The sequence below is a fragment of the Erpetoichthys calabaricus genome, chromosome 13 (assembly GCF_900747795.2).
Source record: "Erpetoichthys calabaricus chromosome 13, fErpCal1.3, whole genome shotgun sequence".
NCBI lineage: Eukaryota > Metazoa > Chordata > Cladistia > Polypteriformes > Polypteridae > Erpetoichthys > Erpetoichthys calabaricus.
In genome coordinates, this window is record NC_041406.2 from 129651912 (window position 1) to 129676301 (window position 24390).

General features: G+C 38.2%; 1 protein-coding gene across 1 annotated transcript in view; it reads left to right on the forward strand.

Moving 5' to 3' along the window:
* Window positions 1-24390, forward strand: part of gra (granulito) — a 66845-nt gene that overhangs the window by 9568 nt on the left and 32887 nt on the right. The window contains exon 3 of the mRNA XM_051935517.1: window positions 15572-15636. Within this exon, the coding sequence (XP_051791477.1) occupies window positions 15572-15636 (65 nt within the window). The remainder of the gene's footprint in view (window positions 1-15571; window positions 15637-24390) is intronic.

Genomic DNA, 24390 nt, shown 5'->3' on the forward strand with positions numbered 1-24390 from the left:
TGCATAATTTTACATTCAGTAACTGGATGATGTAGCAGAAGACCAAACACAAACTGGAAACTGTTCTCCTTCAAAGAGATTGAAAACAAAAGACCTTGAAGTGAATACAATGAAGACCAAGCTGTTTATATGAAAGATCAGTGCATGGATGTGCAATGTATGCAGTATAGGTGTTTGAACAATCTATATACTGGCCTGGGTTTCTCTGAAGTGGCTGCATAAAACAGAATTGTGTGTCTGTAGGTGGCATGTGCAAGCTTTATTTGAGCAGGATACTGATGTAGGAAGTGTAAATTTAGCACCAGCAGTGGAATTGTTCTGGAAAAAGAGGGGGGATATTGTTACTTTGGGTGACAACTACATGGAAGAAATTCCAGGAGATGATATTGGGGGGTAGGGGAGGGGGGTGGTTATGAAAGGTCTGGTACGTGTAGTATAGTGTATGGGAGTTGGATATGGAAAATACAGGTAAGCTGGAAAGAATACAAATGGAATTGATCAGATGGATTTGTGTTGTGGAGTGACAGGAAGATAAATGTGAAGTTTAGTAGAAGGTTTTTGTTGTTGCAAAGAAACGGGCTGAAGCAGGTTTGGGCATGCCTAATAAAAGGCACTGCACAGGATGATTGAATGAAGTGGTGCATGGGTGACGGTGGAAGAGAATAGACTCTTGAGGAAGTGTGGATGGGTTACTTAAGAAGAATGGTTCTCATTGCAAATGGTCCCCTTGCCACACTGTTTAAACCTGGAAAATGACTGTTAAACCACTAATGATGCAATGATTCGATCTTACATTGTCATAGTCTTTAATTGGTTAAAAGTCCTGTTTCTTTATGTTGCTCTCTGTGTACAATATATGCAGGCCGTAGAATTTATTATAGTTGATTGTATGTGAAATGCCATTCTTGCTTAATCTTGAATGATTTATTACATACATGCGCTCCTCCACCTCCTTAAAGGGAGGTTTATTTATATTGGGACATTTTAGAGAGGTCTGAAAATGAAAGCTAATTGTGCTACTTTTAGATCTGACACACTTCTTATTGAGAGTGAGATTTACGCATACAAGGCATATTCTTCTTTGATGAATTAGGAATTAAGCCAATACTAGCTATAAACTTAGAAATCTTAGTGATCTGGTATTTAGGGCAGAATGTATTGTAATTTTGACTTTGGTTGTGCTCTTGTGGAGCTTGTTACCATCCATCCATCCATTTTCCAACCCGCTGAATCCGAGCACAGGGTCACGGGGGGGTCTGCTGGAGCCAATCCCAGCCAACACAGGGCACAAGGCAGGAACCAATCCTGGGCAGGGTGCCAACCCACCGCAGGACACACACAAACACACCCACACACCAAGCACACACTAGGGCCAATTTAGGATCGCTTGTTACTAATTTTATATAAATTTAATAATTGAAAAGCATGTTTAGTGAACTATGGAGTAGAATTCAAATGAGTGTATTAATATACTGAATGAAAGCAGTTTCTTTCATGCAGTACTGCTAAGGGGAAACAAATAGCTGCTATTGGTAACTGTGGAGAAGATATTAACTAGTGTTTTTTTGTGTTTTAAATATAAATATGAAAAGCAAAAAATGGAAATTTAAGTTTAATTTAAAAACTAATTCCATATTAATCAAATAAACCAGGAGAGGTATTATCTCCTTTCACACATGTAGCACCCAAAATTCCTGGATTAACCATTCCATGGATTTCATTACTCTTTGCTCATTTAAGCATGCTAGAGTGGCTACCAGGGTTGATGCTATTCCCACATAATCATAATAGTAAATACATTTTATTTATATTGTGCCTTTCCCATGCTCAAGGTGCTTCAGAGTCTTAGAAAAAAACAGCAGGGTATATGTAACATTGGATACAAATGTTTTCCTGAATAGAACAATGAAACAGATAACAAAGCATTAAATAGAATAAAGGACAATAAAACAGAGTAAAATACTAAATTCAAATACTAAAAGAAAAACCTAATTTGTGATATAACACACAAATTATCCTGAGCACCTGGACAGAGAGGTAAACTGAAAGAAAGGGCAGAATGTTAAGTTAAAAAGCCTTCCTAAATAGATGAGTTTTTAAGTTGTTGGTTTTTAAAAGAATGAATTGAGTCAGCTGATCTAATTAATTTCAGGATGTCATTTCAAAGTCTGGGTGCTATGGAGCTGAAGGCCCTGTCACCCATAGAGTGCAGTTTGTGTGAGGCACAACAGATTACCAGAATCAGAGGACCTTAGTAGGCAAACGGGAGCATAGTGATTTAGAAGGTCACTGATGTAGTCTGGTGCAATGCCATTTAAACCTTTTGTAGGTTACACTGGTCAACAAGCATTTTGCTACTGGGATTCTTTCATCTGTACTTTAACAAATTTCACTTGCTGACTCCAAATCTGAAACTGTTTTCGTCCAGCACGTCCCATTGTTTACTTATGATGTTCCAGGTCTTGGACAACTAGGGTGACTGGACAGTAAAGGTGATGCATTTCAGCATTTAAGAAATAAGTTTGGTCTCGAGAGAAGTGAAGCCAAAATTAAGGAACATTTTTTGACACGCTGATCTCACTTTTATATTGAGGTAAATTGACATAAATATGCTTTAACGTGTCTCTGGTATCTTCTGGTTTGTTTTCAGAATAAACGCATCAAAATAATTTTGGTGGGACATAGTCCAAACTCCAGATATTGTGCTGATATATTACATTGATATTCAAAAGTGTCAAAATGTCAATGAGGTGTATATCAAAAACCTGATGTGCTAGCTTAATTCTGATTTCATATCTATATATATAAAATCCCTATGTGCGTCCAGGTGTCCGTGTGTGGGTGTCTTCTGATGAAGTGCGCATGCGCAGGGCACGGTGCGATGCACGATATTACTGTCAGAGAAAGTTAGAGGCGTTTTACGGAAATATAAACCAGTATTACTGCGAGAGGAAATTAAAGGTACACAATACAGTGACGCATATTACAGCCCCATACAAGCCAGTATTACTGTCAGAGGAGATTAAAGGCATATTACCGATGCGCACGCCTGTATTACCGCCAGATAAAATTAAAGGTATATTACGGAAGTACAAGCCAGCAGACGTACAAGACGGTATTCTTCAATAAGGGCGTGCACAATAAGGCGAGCCTCAAAAGGGTGACCTCAATTGGGCGCAGCGAATAAAGGCGCGCGTAAATAAAAATCTGCACCTTTGTTGCTATTCACATATTCCAGAGCCATTTGAACTAAATTATCTACGAACGCCTTTATTCGCCGCGCTCAATTGAGGTCACCCTTTTTATGCGCGCCCTTATTGAATAGAGCCATACAAGACAGTATTAATGTTACAGAAAATTAAAGACACACAATACACGGCGGCAGCCCACGAACATCGGTCAGCTCAGCAAGTAAACATCAACAAAAGAGAGGCTGAAAGAGAGAAAAATGCGACCAACAAAAAGAATGAGGTCAAAGCCCCTTGCCATTTAACCTTTTAACCGCCAACTCCCTAAATATTCCCCATGCCAGGAGAAATCTGAACAATTTTCGTTTTTTTACTTTACATTTATTCAAGCAGTATTTACCTGCTGAAATACCTGCTGAAATGTTTCAAATAAATGGTCAATCAAAGGACGTAGCTTGAACAAGCGGTCACGGTTTGGATCTTTCATATCTGGCTCAGATAACGGGCAGCAGTCCAGTTGAGATGCTGGGGATACACCCACTCATCGCCATCATCCGATGCGTCGTCATTCACAGTATCATGCAGCGCACGTTGCTGATCATCATTGTCGCTAAAATCTTCTTCAGAACTGCTACGATCATGATCAGAATTATTGTCCAAAATCGCCTGCAAAACCTCACTTGAAGTCAGTTTACATTTTGCCATATTCACAGCTTTCACTTTCGAATAACATCACGTGAGCGGCCAATACAAGCTCAGAGTTGTCGAAATACAACATAGTAATAATACCCACGCCAAACTGTCAGTTATACTACGCGCCAGGCATTCACATAACCACAGGCAAATGTGCCGGATAATTCCGGCAGTAAGGCGTCCGCAATAAAGCTACGATGCCAGATATATCCGGCAGAGGGGGGTTAAGGGGTTAATATAGACTGTTCCTACTAATGTTTATGCACTACTGTTCTAGCGCCCGTTATTGTAACGGGCTAAATGACTAGTAAGAAAATAATTGTAAAAAAACTTAAGAGATGCTCTGAAGTTCCCAGAAGCAAACAAAAAATATTTTTTTGTAGACCAGTGTTATTAATAGTATAATAAACTATTAATAGAATAATAAACTCTTGCAGCAGAGTTTTGAATTAACTGGAGCTGTGATGCAAGATTAGGAGGGGAACCTGCCAGCAGCGAGTACAATTTCAATAAAGGGAATGGGGATCTTGGCAGCAACCATGCACTACTTTTTTTCTGAAATAAAGCTTGAGAAGCATCAATGCTTAATTATATCCTTTCTGATTATCCACTTATTTTGCACAAAACACTGATACTTCCAAGAGAACACTGGATCATAATTTAAAAATAGATTAGCTAAATACAAAAACCCCAAATATCGGGTGGCGCACGAAAAACCGAACCATCTGCGACTCCAATGTTGACATGTGACGAAAGATATGCAATACAAAAATCCAATCGCAATTGTTTGAAGGAGCCACGTGCAATAAAATACACATTTTTCCTTGTCATCGTCCTTCAGTTCTTGGACGCAAGTCATTGCTTCATTTGTAGTGAGTGCAACACACGTTGACAAGACCTGCGTAAAACATTTGCTTGTGCCAATTTACGTGTCAATTTCCTAGGGTTTCTGGTCATCCGTTCCTGAATATCTGCTACGACCACAGGTGTACGAACGGACGGGGACCAATTCTTTTTGCAGTTTGCAGCTGACCCAGTCTTGCGCCACTCCTTCACCATCTCATGAATACTGCTGTTTGCTGGTAGGTTTATGCCAGGAAACTTCTGCGCGAAAATGTCCTGTGTTTCCTTAACACTAGAATTACCAGAGCCTACAAAAAACTTGTAGATCCGGCCCACCTTAAATTGCTTCTTAAATCCGTTCACACCTCTCCGCCAGCGTCTTTTGTCCTCTAAATGTGCTGATAAAGACAAGCTGCCAGCAGCCGGCTATTCCATTCCCCCACCGACTTAGAACGTGCGGGAACTTCTCCCAGCTCATGCCTTGATTGATTATCTTGGTGTGAAGTGGAGTTTGAGTGGAAATAATAGATCGTTATTTGAAACACGCGCATTTCATGTGTGTTCCGTTTCTACAGTAATCTGTGTAAACACATTGTTAAAACAAACTTTTTCATATTTTAGTAATAAATGTTACAAAATGTAGGCATAAACTATAGAATGTGTAAAGCCTGAGTTCCAAAGACCAAATAAACACTAACAAAAGGTTCAAGTAGTTCTGGGCGGTATACCGGTTCATACTGAAAACGGTTTATTTTTTTTTTATGATATGGATTTTTCTTATACCGCAACACCAGTTTAAATTGCCTAAACAACGTTCGGAAAATGGCGCAGCGGGAAACTGTTCAAGTGGGGACCTTTTTCACTGCTACACCGCTAAACATAGATTTGTTGCACTAGGGCTCTTTTTCACTGCTACACCACCATATAGTGGGCGGTAGCATAGGTATGCTGCGCAGTGAAAATGGACAGAGAGCATTCCGAAACTGAACTAAAAGATGAACAGAAGAACTTTTGCCGAAAATAAGGAGTCACATCCGTCGCCTGGAGATACTTTAGTTTTAAAAGGTCAGATGTGTAAATACTGTTTCTATACTACTGGATAATACTGCAAGCCAAGTTGTACTTGTTTTTGTACTTGCTAGTGTATGTTTTGCTTGTATTCATCCTGTGCTGGCGACTCGTTCAGAGATGGGTGCAACTCTGAATGGATGGCATAATTAAACATGTATAACGAAGATATTTTTAAAGTTCTGAACACTCCGTCGGCTAAGTTAATAACTAGTTTTAATTTCACAAAGACATTTATCGTGTGGTGATTGGTAATGTGGAGAAAGAAAAAGGAAAGATAGGAACTGGGGTTTTGGTAGAGAGCAGGAATATCATGAAGTGAATGGATTCTGTGCGGTGATTGCTGCAGGCGCCTGCTCTTAGTGCGGAGGAAGTCAGTTTAAGAAGCGTAGTGATTAACGACTGGGTCGGGGAACACTTAACACAAAGTATTTGATGTGCTGCATTAACTTGTGATGGGGTTTGAGAAAATCTAGTAAATTAAACATTGATTTTAGGATGAAGTTTAGTTTACAACATTCTACTTTAATTATAAAATAAACTATGAGAATAAAGTGGAAATGTCGACTTTAATCTTGACATAGTCAACATGTCGAATTTATTCTTGACAGTTTTTTTTTTTCTTCCGTGTCCATATTTTTTTTTTTCTTCACAGTGGCCCTAATGCGCTTCCATAGGGCTATACCACAAACAGCATTATAAATGCAAGTTGCAGTTTTTATTATTTATGTATATAGCTTAGCTTGAAGCAAGGTCCATATTAATGCAGTTTGCCTAAATGATGGTACAGTTGGTAAGATGTCATCACCAAGTTGCACTTGTTTTATTTTATTTTAATTTGGTGAATACTGTGTAATGCACCTGGGCTTGGAGCTTTGAAGTAATGGTGCAACTATCAGTCATACTATTATGTGTTTTATTATTATTTATTAGTTTAAATATTATGCAGTTTTAATGATGGTAAAATTGTTTAAAAAGTCACTTTTTAACGTGTCAGTGGACAGAGATTGTTAACATTAACAGAAAGTGTAGTTGGTTTACAAAAAATATTTACTATTTATTCCTTTTCTAAGACGTGTTCAGTGCAATCCAACTTTTGACAAACGCCTCTGGATATTTTACTAAGTCTAAATGCCTCTTTGGATGATTGAAAATGTTGTCAAAATCATAGTTTAAGCTTTTGCAAAATTTGTTCAATTAAAGGTTCTATATTTTGACTGCATCTGTCATGCAATGTGCTTCCTTCTCTTTAGTGCCACCCCCATGAAAACTATCACTTTATGGGGCCATGCAAACCTGGATTAATACTTGTGTGCACATTAAAATGTCTTTTTGTACAATGTACAATTCTCATAACAGTCTAATAGGTTATTCTTAGCCAGTCTACTGCAGTAGTTGCAGTGGAAAATGTGGTTAACGTCCACTCATGCATGGGGAAAAAAATACCGTCTACTGAAACCGGCAGAATTTAGAAAAATACCGTGATACAGAATTTTGGTCATACCACCCACCTCTAGGTTCAAGGATAATACAACAGTTTCCGTGGCGTAACGCGCTAAGATTTGCCTCTCGGAGCGCAGCAGCTGTGCCGTACCTCACACACCTGAGTTCGATTCCCCGCTGGGGATGAAGTTTTACTTTTTTTTTTTTTTTCTTTTTAACCTCAAACGGACATAAAATTTATAAATTGGTATGTACTGTCAGTTAATGAGATCGTTATTTTCATGTGCAATGCTCCTTTTAAATATTTTAACAATTGAGACTGCAATTAACATGAACTGTCCTTATAACTGTTATGTTTAAGATCCATAACACACAGACTGACAGAGCACTGTGTAATAGAGAGAGACAGTGTTTTAGTTTGGGAAAATGGTTCAAAGGTTTTAACAGAAAATAAGCAGGCAAGAATCAGAGAGGAAAGGTCCAATACTTCAATTGTTTACTTGTTCAAATATAATATCAGTTACATACAATATAATAGCAATATACATGCAGATATAGGAATTGTACTATTGACTTACAGTAATATATATAAAGATATATGATTTATACTATTAACTTACAGTAATACAGATATGTGAATTATACTATACTTACAGTAATATCAAAAGACCCAGAGCCATCATCCTAGACCAGTAGACTGAGGGAGCCCGCGTGTCAGTCTCGTCAGAGGATCAACTCGTGAGCCTGGTCCAATACCGGGCGGTGTGCACGTTCCCCACGGTTGAGCTTCCAAAGAAACTGAGGGCGGAACCTTCCCTCATATACTAATTGAGTGTCCTTGCCCAAAATGGCTTACGTGTAAGCAGTGTATACAGAAGTGATCAGTTTCAGCACACACCCTTCCACGGGACGCAGTATTGTTTTTCTTCTACTTGGCCCTCACTGAGATGGTGCCTAGTATCAGAAGACACACAATAACAAGCGTTGCTTGCAATGAAGCCCCTCGAAGTGAAAAACAAGTACATGGCCTTGACTGTATTCCCATAACATTCTGAAACTCTTTATGAGAAGCAAGTTTTTGCACATTCTTTCGCTATCATCCCAAACATTCCAATCTTTGTAGCTGGTTTTGCACTGAAGCGACCAACCCCCTCTTACTCCTTTATTTCATCCGTTCTCCTGTTACAGAGAAAACCTTTTTATTACAGACAGCCAGAGAAGTCACTAGATATATAAACAAACAGGGAAGACACATGTACTGAAAGAAAAAAAATCAACATGTGCGTTGTTCCTGCTGCACTGAATAAGCTCACGCGCTCTAACATCACCCCTCCCCCCGATCTGACTCTCTAAGTAACAGCACAAGTACAGACGCATACATTAATGTTGCGTTAATGTGCTAGTTTTTATTTTACTGCTAAGATACTAAATATTAAAGCCCAACTACATTTTGAATTGTGGGACTGTCATGCGCACTCTGCTGTACTGAATACTGAAGTAGTGGCTTAACCTTTCTGAACAGGTTTCATAATTTAGTACTGAGGTTTACTCATTGTGATGTTTATTGTTAATTTCTATCTTCTATATCTTTGAAGAAGAAGTGAATGTTCTGAAGATTTTTGCCAATTTCAAGATCCTATAGATTAGGTTAGGTAAGATGTTTTTGATCCAAAAGGGAAAATTCACTTCCATGCCACAAAACAAAAGACATAGTAAAATACTCAACTCAAAGTAGAATATGAGACAATAAAATAAATTTTGTAATACAACAAATAATATGCTTAAAAGTAACAATTTGAAGTTTTTGGTTTTTTGGCTTCTGATTGGCGTGAAGGAAGGGACGTTGGGGAGAAACATTGCAGGCAGAAAAAAATCCCCAGAGGCTCTGTTTATTGCACCAAGGAGATATAAGCAGGTGTCCAACAGTATTTCAAGAAAGCTCTCCCTGGAGGGGATGGCTAGAACTGTACATGATGGCATCCAGTTTTGCTACCCCCCTATTTTTCTTAATAGCCTCCAGAGTGTCGAGTTGGTCACTTTGATGGAGCCAGCCTTATTGATAAGTTTAATCAGGGTTTTTTGCCTCACTTGAACTAAAGCTGCTTCCCCAGGATACCACCACGTAGAACAACACACTAGACATGTTGTACATGTCAAAAGACTGGAGTCTCCTCGGGAAGTACAATCTACTATGACTCTTCTTGTATAGCACCATTCTGTTGTCGCACCAGTCCAGTTTGTTGTTCATATGGGGTCCAAGTACCTGTAGCTCTACAAAACCTCCACTTCCTCCCACTGGGTGGTGATTGGTCTCAGTGGCTCTTTAACATGGTAGAAATTCACGACCAACTCTTTTTGTCTTGTTGATGCTGATCTGTAGGTAGTTCTCACTGCACTGAAAGACAAAGCCCTCTACCAGCCTTGTGTAGTCGGTCTCAGTCCATTACCACTACATTTCCCCTGCAATTTTGCAGTCTTCCTCTGGTGCTGTTCCTTGGCTTTTCACTTCTCTCTACCTGCCACTGTAACTTCACCCTTTGTGGTGTGGTGAACTCTTCCCAGTTAGATTTTATTGGTTCTCTGAGTCAGGTGCCCATTGTCGGGCAATACCCAAATTCCTAATATCTGGTCAGTTTTTGACCTCCTGCAATGATGAATATATAATCCAACAGTGACACTGCCCACACATGACAATTGTTAACACACCACCATCTCTGACACTTTGCCCTCAAGCCATTCAGACTGCTGCCTGTTGGTCAGGTAGTCCATGGGCCTGGTGACTGAGGGCATCAAAATTAATAGCCCTTGTTCCCTATTCTGTGAGGTGTGATGGTGGTAGAGCTGCTGGAGAAATCAAAGAACATCCTAACTGTGCAAGTGGGAGTAGGCTCGGAGCACCCTACACACCTTTATGAACCTGCTAGGCAGACAGCTAAGCATCAAGATAGTCTGCATCCAGTGGCCAGAGCGGTTTCTGGACTAGTCTCTAAAGGTGTCAATGTTTATGACGTGAGAGCAACTGATCTAATATACTGGGGTGTGCTGAATTCCCCCTTCATTGGCACTGGGACCACGCAAAATGTTTTCAATATGTCTGTCTGTACATGTTACATGGAGAGTCCAGATTAGGACACTAATACTAAAATTCTGAATTTTATGCAGTGATTAAAATCCTTGGAATCATTTCAGTCACAAAGTGTTAGATTGTAAGTAGTCCAATTCTTTCTTATGGGCTGCTGGAACTGATCCCACTTCAGGTGCAAGGCAGGATCTATTCAGAAAGACTTAAGCTGATGCAGATATACTGTATATTTTCAGTTAACATCAATGAAAAGAACATATAATCCTCCATCGGTTTAACTTGAATGTTTTATCAAATGCAAGGATGTGTTCCTTTCATGAATTTGTCTTCAACTGTGATAACAACCTTTTTTCAGTTTAAACAGCAAGCTAGTTTTTTTTTTTTTTTTTTTGACTGTTCTATATGTTACAATAAATTAGATTTCCCCCTCTCTCTCCCCCCAATATGTACACTGTATCATTACTTGTACATTCATCAGTCTGCTACCACTTAGTCAACAAACCCATAACACTGTCTTTAGGAGAAATGTCAAAAGAACCAATACTTTGGTACCAAGTCAATACCATAATACTGATGGTATTTTGTTTTTTGTTTTTTTAATACTTAGAGTCAGTACTGCAGTCACGTCTTCATGCAGTACCAAGTAGGTAAAAGGTGCAATCAAATGTGATTAAAAACATGAGTAAAACCCATTTATGAAAATGGCTCGCAGTAATAATGTGTTAGTACCATATTAACACATGTTGAAAAGAAAGAGCAGAGGTTCTTTCTAGAAATGCTTTGAGATCAAGTTAGGGTAATTTCTGCCTGCGACTGTCAGACTTGTTAATTAAAAAAAAAAAAATTAAAAAAAAAGTTTAAAAAAAGAATAACATATATGCTGGCTGTGATGGGCTTATTTATAGCATATAAGTTAATAAATATTTTGTATGTTGTTTATATGTAGATTAGACAAAGCAAATGTAATTAGTGTTTCAGCAGAAATTTTTTTACTTCATTGATGAGAAGAGAGGTGCTGTGATGTTTACCTAGCAGCTACCTCAGTCTTTAGGAATGGCTGGGGATGAGGAATTTATGGTGAGGGTGATGGAACATCAGACCAGCTTTGCAAGGATGACTGTTTTAAAGGCCATAAACTGACTAAACAAAACAACTAGGGGATGTTTTGTGGCCTGTTTTCAATATTCCATTTAACTTTCATGTGGTAGCAAAGTAAGCTATACTGAAGATAAGCAGAGAGCTGCCTATGGGTGCATTATGTACTGCTATTAAGGCTGTAATGGTATGGTTTGTCAATTTTCACATAGAAGTCTGCTGCCTTAGGGCTCGTTTATACTTCACGCTCAGAATGCCTATGAACACACATAATGGCTGCCACGCGTTCCCAGCGTTCATGCGACACGTCTTCTGAGCAGGTCCTCAGAAATTAATGTGACGCGTGCGTGAGTTGCAGTACCAGGAAAAAGTCGGGGGGCACAGTGTGATAAAAGTTGGAATGTAACTTCAGAGTCTGTTTACTATCTACATGTGACAGAAAGCCTTTATTCGGATCCTACAGGATCAATGTGCGTGCTTCGATGTTTGATGAATGGTTCAGCAAAATGCCAACATACAGATGCATTTGTGGTGGTTTAATATTCAAGTGTCGCATATTCCCAATCGTAATGACACGGTACATTTTAAAAGTCTTACATACCATCTTTTGTGATGTGTTTTTTTTTTTTTTTTTTTTTTTTTTTTTTGCAACTTCACAACAGCACTGTATTTGAGCCACAGAGGAAAAAAATAAAGAACATGGTGAAAACGTGTATTTTGTGATTTTTAAAATGGAAATTTTGGCTTTATTCTCGAAATGTCCACTTTAACCTCATAGTTTATTATTAAAGCAGACCGTCTTTAATCGCTACGAGCTTCTTGGACTTCCTCCTGACCTGACAGCAGCGGCAAGCAGCAATAGATCACCACATTAAATGTATGATATTCCAAGTCTCTGCAAATTTAGAATCTTTAGATTTATACTTGATATCACTTTCATGATGAAATGCACTTAAGTATGTATGTTTACATTTTACAGATAAATCGTTAATTTTGTTTAAATAATGAATACTGTTAATTACACACATGGGGGTAACATGGTGGCGAAGTGGTAGCACTGCTGTCTCGCAGGGAGTCCCATCACTGGTATTCCCTGCTTGGAGTTTGAATGTTTTCCTGCTGGGTTTCCACACTATGCTCTGGTTTCCTTCCAAAGATATGCAGATTTGGGGATTTGGTGGAGCTAAAATGACTCCAGTGTATATGTGTGCTTGTATTCACCTTGCGATGAACTGAGGTCCCGTCCAGGGATTGTTTCTGCCTCATGCCCAATTCTTTCTGGAATGGACACATCCCTGGATTGATGGATTTAATCATTATACAACCTTTTCAGAGATATTGCGGTATGGTGTCATCGGAATTTAATGGGGGTTCCAGGCAATTCACAACACAGAGAAGCCGAACCTGTTCTCACTGTGATATCTCACACTGGCTCCTGGTAGATTCCTCAAGATTTACGTAAAGTATGCGCGCAAGTATAAACCGTAAAACGCTTATGTAGCAGGAGCGTCCGCTGCAGTATGCATCGCGTTGCATGAAGTATAAACCCGGCCTTAATGTTTTGGGTGTTTTTGTCAATTATACATAATTAAATGTATAACTTCTGCCTGGTATTGTTTACTCTAATTGCCTGAGGTTATAGATGTAGAAGGGAAGTTAGGAAGAAGTGATTAAGTACCTGATCAGAGTGGTAAGTGTATGGGATTTTAGACATTTAGGTCTACACAATAAAGAGAATAAAAGAGAAAATAAGGTCACCATAAGACCTTACAAAATAATACTCTGGCTTTAGTTGTTGCGAGTTTTGTCTCATTATGGAATTATTTCAGAAATAGATTTTACATGTGCTTTCAGAGCTCAGTGTTGTGGCCAACAACTTGTAAGTAGAGGCACCAATGAGGAGAATAGTCTTGGTGGATTGATGTGCAGGAGCATTGTCATGATGTCGCTCAACTTGCAATTGGGGGGGGGGGGGGGGGCGGTCACTATTGAGATTTTGGTGAACTTAAGCTAAACATTTCTTTGTGTAGACTTGTGAAACTGGGTAAACCACCTCTGGATAGTTCTGTGTGTTGGTGCTTGGTCACCAAGATTAGTTTCCAGCTTCTTGAAGCTTTCTGACATTTAAAAACCATGATGAAAATGTGATGGAGCATAAGCACTTGTTTGTTTTTTCATCTGAGAAATTCACTTGTGGGTGTGCACTACATTCACATCTAACCTCCATTTCTTATCTCCATGATGACCTACGAACATGAGAATTTCAGGAAGACTGAGTAGTTAAGATTCTCTGAGTGGTGGTTGGGGGGGAAATCAACTAAAGGGAACACATTCAAAAGTTCATGTGAATTGACTTTTGGAACTCTTCCCATACTGCATTAATAGAAAATGTCCAATTGCAGAGCCACACAGTTAACAAGACTTCAAAAACAGCATGCTTTATGGTTGAATTCAAATGTGCAAACAACATATGTCATTTTTTTGGTGTTTGAAGGCAAATTAATGTTCATGTGTATTATCCTAAAAATGTGGTGAACTTAGTGAAAAAGTACATGTGTCATATATTTGGATGGTACATTGTCAAATGGGATACAGTATCTCAATTAGTAATTGAATACAAACATTGTTCAAATTAAATTTTCTAATTCTGGATTTGTATACAGTCATAATCAATAACAAAATAACTTGTGCAAGACAACTAGGATAATAGAATGAAGGCTATTCTAGTAGTTCTGAAATAATGGGTTAATGTAAAACTGAAGTTTTATTTCACACAAGAAGTCTTAAAGTTGGGAGAAATGTTAAAAAAAAAAAAATGTGGAAAATTAAAGCAACAGAGGCCTCCTTTACGAAAAACATTTATGCTCGGAAATGTGTGTGACATCCTCGCAATACAGCTATCTCCAGCGTCCATAATTTCACCTAACTTATGGTTTTTTTTTTAATGTCATTTGCTTTAGTTTGTAGCCTGTTTATTTTGTCCATTAAAAGGAATTACTGTGTTGTATGACAGAACTGGTAATGGCAATGTTACCAAGAAGCAAGCCATTACACACAGCATGACCCTGAAGTCTGCTTCCCCCACTGTTTGATAAAAATAAAGGAGTTGTGGCATCAGCTGGACAATAACAGTAGTCACACATTTGAGCATTACATATTTAGTTGTTTGTTAATTGAATGAAGGTGCTTTCAGTTTACAAAAACAAATTTAATTTTGTGATGGTGCCTTTATCTAAACTTGTGCAATCAGTTGCACGGATTACATGAGAAAAATAAGCAATCACTACAAATTACCTTTTGATTTGTTTGGATGTGTCTGGATAGTATCTTAATAATGGCACGGCTTGGCTCAGGGATAAGACTCCTGATCAGTCAGCTAGTTTATACTGAAAAATGTCCATTGCCCAATACCCTGTAATGGAACAAGTACTGGGTGATTTATGCTTTATGGTCTCCGTAATATAGGCTCAACTTCAGCATGTGTCCCTAAGAGGATGGCTCCAGAAGGTCTAAATTGGCTTATTAGCCAGCTATTATCATGATTCAAAAATTTATTGCAATCCCAGAAAACTCTCCTTACGTAGCCTGCCATTGGCTATATCCTTCAAAGCAGCTCACGTTGACATTGCCATTTAATTCATTATCAAGGTAACCTAGAATATCAATGTCTCAACTTTGGTCTTAACATATATTTAGTAGGAAGCTGGCAGCTTTAAAAATAAATTCAGACTTGTGGAGTATTACACAGCTGAAGGGAAAAACGCAAAATGAAAATACAAACCAAAAAAAAATTTAAACAGAACTCTCCACACTACATAAAAGCAAAGTAGGTCGATTTTTGGCAAGAAATGAGAAAAGAACAAGTGCTTACAAAACTTTTGTTTTTCTTCTTTTAAATAGAGAAAGAAACCTGCATGCAAGATAAACTCTGGAGCTAATTGAACTTTAGCTAGCATAGTTTGACTTCAAATAAATTAAAATATCTGAAGGAAGACCATCAGATGTTGTATCATCCAAGGTTTACACTATTAGAAAATGATACATATTATATACATTTTTTTTTTTAAATAATTTGCATTCTTGTAATCCTGTTAAGTATTAATCACTTACTTGTGAAGCTATTTTCTAGCTCTGTGTTCTCCTTTTGTTTGTGTTTTAGAGCCTTCCCAGTTAGACAATGATGCTGTAAACTGCAAGAATTCTTTGCATGATGAAGATCACATGGTATGTAAAACTGCAACTTGTAACAGAGCTTTTACACCAACACCAGACTTTTCTATCATTTGGTCTCACAAAGGCGAACTGTCATCCTGAAATTTTGATTGGCTTTTTGGTTTGATGGAGCATCTCTCTAATTGAGCATTTTAAATTGAAATAATGAATGATACATTCAAGTATGATTAAATAAGATTTATAAGTGTGTGTTTTTCATGCAAGGTGGACAAGAGCAGACCCTGTCCTGTTCTGAAACTGGAAAACTACTTTCCTACTTGCCATGCTGTTAGCACCATTGTCAAAACAAGAAAATAATATGAGAGTAATAAACTATTGTGGGGATACTTCAGTGATACAAAAACACTCTTTTTGCAGGATATGTGATGTATTAAGTGCAGGAAAGTGATAGTTTGTGATGGCTATAAAATAGGTACAACAGTGATGGGCTTTTGCTAAATAGCTGGAACACTTGAAGGAAAGAAAAATCATTGTAGATTCACTATTTGCTTTTATTTACTGTACACTCAAATGTGATGTTGGCCTAGTGTGTACCACTTTAACATGATTTTAGTATGTATGCTTTTTTTTGCGAACAAGGTGTATAACAAATCTTAGTTCTATTTTAGTGGTGGACCAGGCTGGACAGAAGTGAAACAGCAATAAACACTATTTAGTTTCTGTACAGTAGTGCGCAATTTGGGCCTTGCATTAATTTTCTCTCTTTTTTGATTATAAAACAAACCCAGTTCAGGGTTTCTGTTGACTGTTTCTATCACACCAATCAGAGTACAAAGGAATAAGGCCCAGCAAAAAAAGCCATTGCTAAGTTATGGTGGCTGCATAATTTGAAATCTGCAATGAAAGTATTGTTTAGTCAATTTACATAGGGTGACCACATCCTCCTAGAACAAGTTTTACATTTATATTTTATAATGTTTATAGTGGACTTATAATGCACATTTACATCTTCTTGGTTTCATTTTTTGGAGATGTTTAAAACTAATTGGTTTCTTTTATTAGTTGAACTCAAATTTATTAATCTTTGTTTCTCCAGTAGGTGTCCTGTCATGTTTTCCTATTCATCCAATAATCACTTTCTCTCCATTCTCCAGTTAAGTGTTCTTAATTGCAGGTAGTTTGTACATTTTAAGTTAGTTGTTCGTAGAAATTCCTGATAGTTGAATTAGTATGTACGGCATTTTCCTACTAAATATACACCAATTTCAAGAAGCGCAAAAGGTTAATTTGTTTCAGAAGTTTATTAGTATTATCAACTGAAGGGGAGCAAAAGCGTATGTAACGTTCTCCAATAAACAATTGGCAGTAGTTCCTAAGGCTTTACCTCTGTTTCACATTCACTAGACTTGTGTGGCTCTTCCCATCTTTGCCAATATTTGCAATCTTTACCAAGTTTACCTCATTGGCAAAGGCATGGTCAACTAGAGCTGCACAAATATCAATAAACTGTCTCTTACTTGCCCTTCCTCTTCCACACTCCTTAACGGTATTAACACGATCGCTGATGACTACCTTCACTTCCACCTTGTTTTCTAGCCTGTGATGTGTAGCTCCAGTCTGTGGTGCTGCTTATTATATTAAAAAAAAAATTGATTTCTTTTTCTTCGGTTATATTCTTGAATTAAAGAGCTCTTGTTTTGGTAAAACTTTTTTTGAATCGGTTTGATATTTGGACCTCAGTCTTAACACATTATACGTTTCAGTATTTTGTCATTGTTACTAGAACATGAAATTTGTTTCAGTTCCACATTTCTTGCCTCTCATTTCCTTTCAGGCTACATTTACGCAGATCGTTGTAGATGCAGAACACACATGAAATGTATGTATTCCAAATAACACAATATATTTACCCTGTACAATTCCAGACACCTTCAGATTTCAGCTCTGAGAATTTTGCATCTGACTTGACTTCAACTGCCTCGTTAGGGGATGGGATAGCAGACTGCTTGTGCTGATTAACAAATTTGCAAAACAGACGCTGATGAGGAGCTGCGAGGAAATTTAAGGTGGCCTGGCATTACAAATATTTTCATAGGCTTCATGGATTCTAGTGTAAACGGAGTGTCTAATCCAAGATGCCTTTCTGACATGCTTCTTGAGCGTTTTCTCCTAGAAAATAAATATAACAATCTTTATCCGCTTTGGGTCATGGTTACCCAGAGCCTGTTCTCTTAGGATCAGGAGAAAGGAAGGAGCAAGCCCTGAACAAGGCATATGACCAGTATCGGCCCCAGTCACACACATTCACAGGAGGACAATTTTTTTTTGTGATCGAATATGCATTAACCTAGGATAAATCTGAAGGGTAGTTTATTATTGATGGTTAACCTAACACACAAGTCTTTTTTTACCTACACTGACGCATGTTAAGGTGTAATCCCCACACCATTTCTGGTCTGGATTAGGCCAGAGACTCTAGTCAATATCACTGGCAATAATTAGCCCTTGGTAGGCATCAGGTTGGGGGTGGGGGCCCAGTGCATGCCTTATTCACTCCTGGAAAGGCTCAACTATAATACCTAAACAAGTCTTCTCCATGACTGGGAGGAGTTGAACATACATGTAGATGTCTTGGTCATAGAGATTTCGCAACCAAGTTGAAAAAAATACTCTACGAGGTTTAGGAAAGGAGAATATGCAAGTAGAAAGATGTTGACAAATCTTGGGTTGTTCATGAACTAGAGTAGCCTGATGGAAACTGACATTGTCTCAAATGTCAACATAGCATAGCTGCGTTGATAACTTCTTTTGCTCTGCAAGATGATATATACAGACTAGACTATTGAGAAAAGCCTGCAGAAGCCTGGTGTTTTATGAACTAAGTGGTGGAAGGAACCTCTGTGGCTAATGGCGGCACACATGGTTACATTTTCACTTCATTGGCCAGGAACATTCACGATGGTCAGTTATGTTCCATCCCCTTCTCTTCCTTTTGGTAAGATTTAAATCCTGCTTCATCAGCAAAGATGAGCTCATGAAGAGCGTCTCTGGCATAAATTTCAAAAATTCTCTACAAAAGAGATGAAACAATATAGTATGTAAATGACTACTCTGAAACACATAGCCTACTGTTGTGTACTATAGCAATCATACAGTGGTGTGAAAAACTATTTGCCCTCTTCCTGATTTCTTATTCTTTTGCATGTTTGTCACACAAAATGTTTCTGATCATCAAACACATTTAACCATTAGTCAAATATAACACAAGTAAACACAAAATGCAGTTTTTAAATGATGGTTTTTATTATTTAGGGAGAAAAAAAATCCTGTGTGAAAAAGTAATTGCCCCCTTGTTAAAAAATAACCTAACTGTGGTGTATCACACCTGAGTTCAATTTCCGTAGCCACCCCCAGGCCTGATTACTGCCACACCTGTTTCAATCAAGAAATCACTTAAATAGGAGCTGCCTGACACAGAGAAGTAGACCAAAAGCACCTCAAAAGCTAGACATCATGCCAAGATCCAAAGAAGTTCAGGAACAAATGAGAACAGAAGTAATTGAGATCTATCAGTCTGGCAAAGGTTATAAAGCCACTTCTAAAGCTTTGGGACTCCAGCGAACCACAGTGAGAGCCATTATCCACAAATGGCAAAAACATGGAACAGTGGTGAACCTTCCCAGGAGTGGCCGGCCGACCAAAATTACCCCAAGAGCGCAGAGACGACTCATCCGAGAGGTCACAAAAGACCCCAGGACAACGTCTAAAGAACTGCAGGCCTCACTTGCCTCAGTTAAGGTCAGTGTTCACGACTCCACCATAAGAAAGAGACTGGGCAAAAACGGCCTGCATGGCAGATTTCCAAGATGCAAACCACTGTTAAGCAAAAAGAACATTAGGGCTCGTCTCGATTTTGCTAAGAAACATCTCAATGATTGCCAAGACTTTTGGGAAAATACCTTGTGGACTGATGAGACAAAAGTTGAACTTTTTGGAAGGCAAATGTCCCGTTACATCTGGCGTAAAAGGAACACAGCAGTTCAGAAAAAGAACATCATACCAACAGTAAAATATGGTGGTGGTAGTGTGATGGTCTGGGGTTGTTTTGCTGCTTCAGGACCTGGAAAGCTTGCTGTGATAGATGGAACCATGAATTCTAATGTCTACCAAAAAATCCTGAAGGAGAATGTCCGGCCATCTGTTCGTCAACTCAAGCTGAAGCGATCTTGGGTGCTGCAACAGGACAATGACCCAAAACACACCAGCAAATCCACCTCTGAATGGCTGAAGAAAAACAAAATGAAGACTTTGGAGTGGCCTAGTCAAAGTCCTGACCTGAATCCAATTGAGATGCTATGGCATGACCTTAAAAAGGCGGTTCTTGCTAGAAAACCCTCAAATAAAGCTGAATTACAACAATTTTGCAAAGATGAGTGGGCCAAAATTCCTCCAGAGCGCTGTAAAAGACTCATTGCAAGTTATCGCAAACGCTTGATTGCAGTTATTGCTGCTAAGGGTGGCCCAACCAGTTATTAGGTTCAGGGGGCAATTACTTTTTCACACAGGGCCATGTAGGTTTGGATTTTTTTTTCTCCCTAAATAATAAAAACCACCATTTACAAACTGCATTTTGTGTTTACTTGTGTTATATTTGACTAATGGTTAAATGTGTTTGATGATCAGAAACATTTTGTGTGACAAACATGCAAAAAAATAAGAAATCAGGAAGGGGGCAAATAGTTTTTCACACCACTGTATATCCTGTACTACAGTATATAATGCTGTGATTCCAAACTGTACTCGGATACTTAATGCAGTGTAAAAACCTATACTTGCAAATATTCTAAGTGCTGTTATTTGACTCTAGAGGAGTTCCTTTGAAACAGAAGATGATAGGCCTGTTTAATCCTCATCCTGTTATGTTGAAGGATGTGGTTAGTTGAGATGCTGAGTGCATCAATTTATTGGAATATTCCCTTATCCTTAACACTCCTTTAGTTCATACAAGTGAATGATATTGTTGGCTATGACCATATTGATGATTTCTAGCTTTTCCTGTTTTAAAAATAGAGATGACCACCTAATTCAGGCTGAAGATAGCTAAGTTAATCAGTAATAAATCTTTCCTTATTTCAGTGTCACATGCCCCTTCTCAGGAAGGGACCTAATAGGCTTGTTTTTGAATTATGGCCGCAGGTGCGTAATCCATGCCAAACTGGGTTACCAGCACACCAAAATCAATATTGTATGTCTGATGGCATCAAGTAAATCATATCTAGTAAAATCTGATTATACTTAAGCACCAGCTATGAACCACAGACTTATCGTTTAGACACTCTTATCCAAAGTGAGTTACATTTGCCATTTGTGTTTTTACATTTATTTGCTTAGCATTCAGGTAAGCTGGTTTTACAAATGTTGGTATGCATATCTTTTTTATTAAACACCAGTGTATCTGTCGTTGAAATAACATGAAGTGTCCAGAGGTGATTTAACTAATTTAAATTCACATTAGCCATAGGTTGTCACTTGGTGTACGTACTTTGTGAAATGTGCACTTCTTTCAACCGTTAAGCTAACATGACATGATATTAACCTGTTTATAAGGTCATTATTCTCACACGTTAAAGCTGGAAAGTGAATTTTGTTCTAAAAAAATATGGGAAAGCTATTAAACATTTTATGGCTAATTCTGGAGTGTATTAAAATACATTAAACTTCATGTATAAAACTGTTGTAACGGAATTTTACCTGTATTATAACGAATGTCTTTACAACGAAATTTTCATTACAACGAAGTGTTTTTATGGTCCCAGCAACTTCCCCTTTATGATGCGAGTCTATAGAAATCTCGTTACTACGAAATACGTTCAGCAGATACTTTCATTACAACGAAGTGCCCAAAAGACCTTGAAATGCCTGAATGAATCATTCACACAGAGCAATTAGTTCTGTGGCTGCAGCTTAGTTGTGCACAACAATACCCCAAACAGTGATACTTTTTGTTTATCGCTCGTCAACATTTGAAAAACATCCATTGGAATTTAACTCATTGTCACCCTCCTATAGAAACGGCAGGCACACAAAAAGATAACAGATCATATTAGAAAAGAAAAACTACATTTTTTGCAGCTCTCGATTGCGGCAAAAAGACGTTGCCAGTGAATTTGGAATTTCGCTATTGCTGTCAACTTTCTTGAAAGACTGGGCAAAAAAAAAAGATAAATCTCAGGTTGCAAACGTATGTGAACTGCTGCATTTGAAGACGCCGAAAAAGCAGTTTTTATGTTGTTCAGTGATGCGTGTTCAAGAAACATTCCTATTAATGCGGAAAATGTGAGGTTTGTAAACTGTCTCGGGATCTCCCCCAACTAGACAGTATGCTGAAGAGCGTCCCGAACTCCAAACTCTTCGTCTATGGAAGACTGTTTATCTGTTGCTGGGGCAACAGCCGGCTCAAAGCTGTGCTGCGTCTCTCCGCCAAAGCAAACTGAAAAGATATCGATGGGTGTTATGCAAGGAACATTGTAAATGCAGGTAATTTAATCACTGATCTGCTGTGTCTGTGTATAGCAGAGTGGCAGATCACGCTACAATAAGTAAGTGTACAGTTCCTGTTTCAAGCTGAATAAAGCTGGTTTTGCTAAAGTACTGAGACTCAGCCTCGTGTTTTGGGGTGCAAGACAGGGACTTATAGCGCGACCCCAATCTTTTATGATTTGCTTCTGTGTTGCTTCACTGCAGCGCTATGAGCCTGTTGTTACCCTGCTCGGCAACGGACAAGCAAGCTTCCACAGATGCGGCAGTCGAGCTTCAGGATGCACTTCAGCGTGTCGTTCCTGTCGGGTGGGGGGTCTCAAAAGAGTTCAGAAACCTCACAATATGAAGAAAAAGGATGATTTGGCTTCTGATTGATAACTGTGCACATTTAGATAATGTTTGAGTTGAATTCCTCCCACTCAATTGCATGGCAGTGCTTCAGCCATTGGGTTTGGGCATCATTCGCACCCTGAAAGTGTGTTATCGCAAGGAAATGCTGAGAAAATTTCTCGTCAGCATAACTTGTAGGCAGGAGGAGATTAAAATTAACGTGAAAGAAGCTATTGAAATGATTGCAAACACCTGAGCGCAAGTTAAAGAAAGCACTATAGCAACAAATACAGAATCTCATTACAACAAAATTTTTGTTACAACAAAATATTTTTTAGGTCCCTGGGACTTTGTTGTAATGTAATTTTACCTGCATATACTTTAGTTCATTAAACATGTCCTGGTGGTCTAAATTCAAATCTCTGTACTTTGAGGAACATTTGAAAGCTTGTCCCAGAGATTCTAGATAAAAAGCAAGATGGATGTCCTTGTGTGCTTTTTAAAATATTGGGGGGGGGGGGGGGGGGGGGTTTAAGGAAAATCTTAGTTTCATATTTACATTTATGTTTAAATATTTTATTTTAACTACTTCTGTTTTCATTTTGTTCCTGTGATGCTGCATGTCGATAGGTGTGCAAGTTCCATTCTTTGTGAAATGTAGCACTATCGTTTTAAGTTATTTAAATAAGTGACCTCAAAAGAACTCTTTTTGGGCTATATAGAAAGGGGAAATAGATAAATTTAGGCCTCATTTAGTATTAGTTTTTTTTTTTTTTTTTTTAACCAAGTGTTTTGCTTTTAGATTGAATGTAACCTGACAGATATTGTAGTAGAATAGGCCTGTCAAACCAAAAATCTTACTGACTTTCCCAGATGTATCTAGAGAACTGGTCTCGTATTACAAAACTATATTCTTTGAAAGAAAAGTAGTCGTCTGCTAAAATCTCAGTTTAAAAGGAAATGATGTCAATGGGTCTTCATATTTTTAGTTTACTCTTTGGGGCAAATAGTGCATTGTTATAGCATAGATGTCTATATGATCATTGTCTTTTGGAAACTAGTAAACTTAATCACTCTTTAGAATAGATAATAGAACTTTTTTCTTTGGGGGGAAGAATCTGGCTTTTTTTACAGAAGCTCATTAAATACATAGAGAAGTAAGTAAATATACACACAGATTTTGGTTTGAAAACACACTGGAGTGATTATAAAGCAAAAAAAAATCAAAAAGAAAAGTTCTGACTTGGTTGTTCCACTAAGACATACAAACCTATTACTGGTGGTATAAAGGAACTCCAATGTTACTTGACACATCTGCTGAATTTCATTGGGTGAAAGTATTCAGTGTTAGTGTGTCAGAGAGAGGATGTATTGTTCAGTGCAGTATTGTTCTTAATGACACTGTTTTAATTCTCTCTTTCGCTACTACTTCCAGGGGGTCCAGGGTGCGTTCTGTAACTGAGCTTTTCCTTTTAATTAGCATGTTGATTTGATGGGCCTCTCTTGAAATGTTACCAGCCCAACACACTACATTGTAGAAAATTGCTCTTGCCATCAGTTATAGAAGATGTGAAGGATGTCACTTCCCACATTAAAAGATGGCGGTCTCCTCAGGATAAAGAGCCTGTTCTTAGCCCTATCTAATGTAGTTCCTCTGTGTACCGAGACCTGTCCAACCTGTCATTTTAATGTGGAGTACTTGTAGGAGTGAACCTCCTCCACATCCATGCCTTGAATACTGACCTGACACAGAAGCTCTTTGGTGTGGTAAAAGTCAATAACCAGATCTTTGGTTTTGCTGTGTCTCCTCCCCTTTATCAATACAACCCAAAAGTGCAGGATCATATGAGAATTTCTGCAAGTGACATGAGCTGGTGTGCGAGATATATAAATATATAGATAGAGATGTATAATATATATATATGAGAGAGAGAG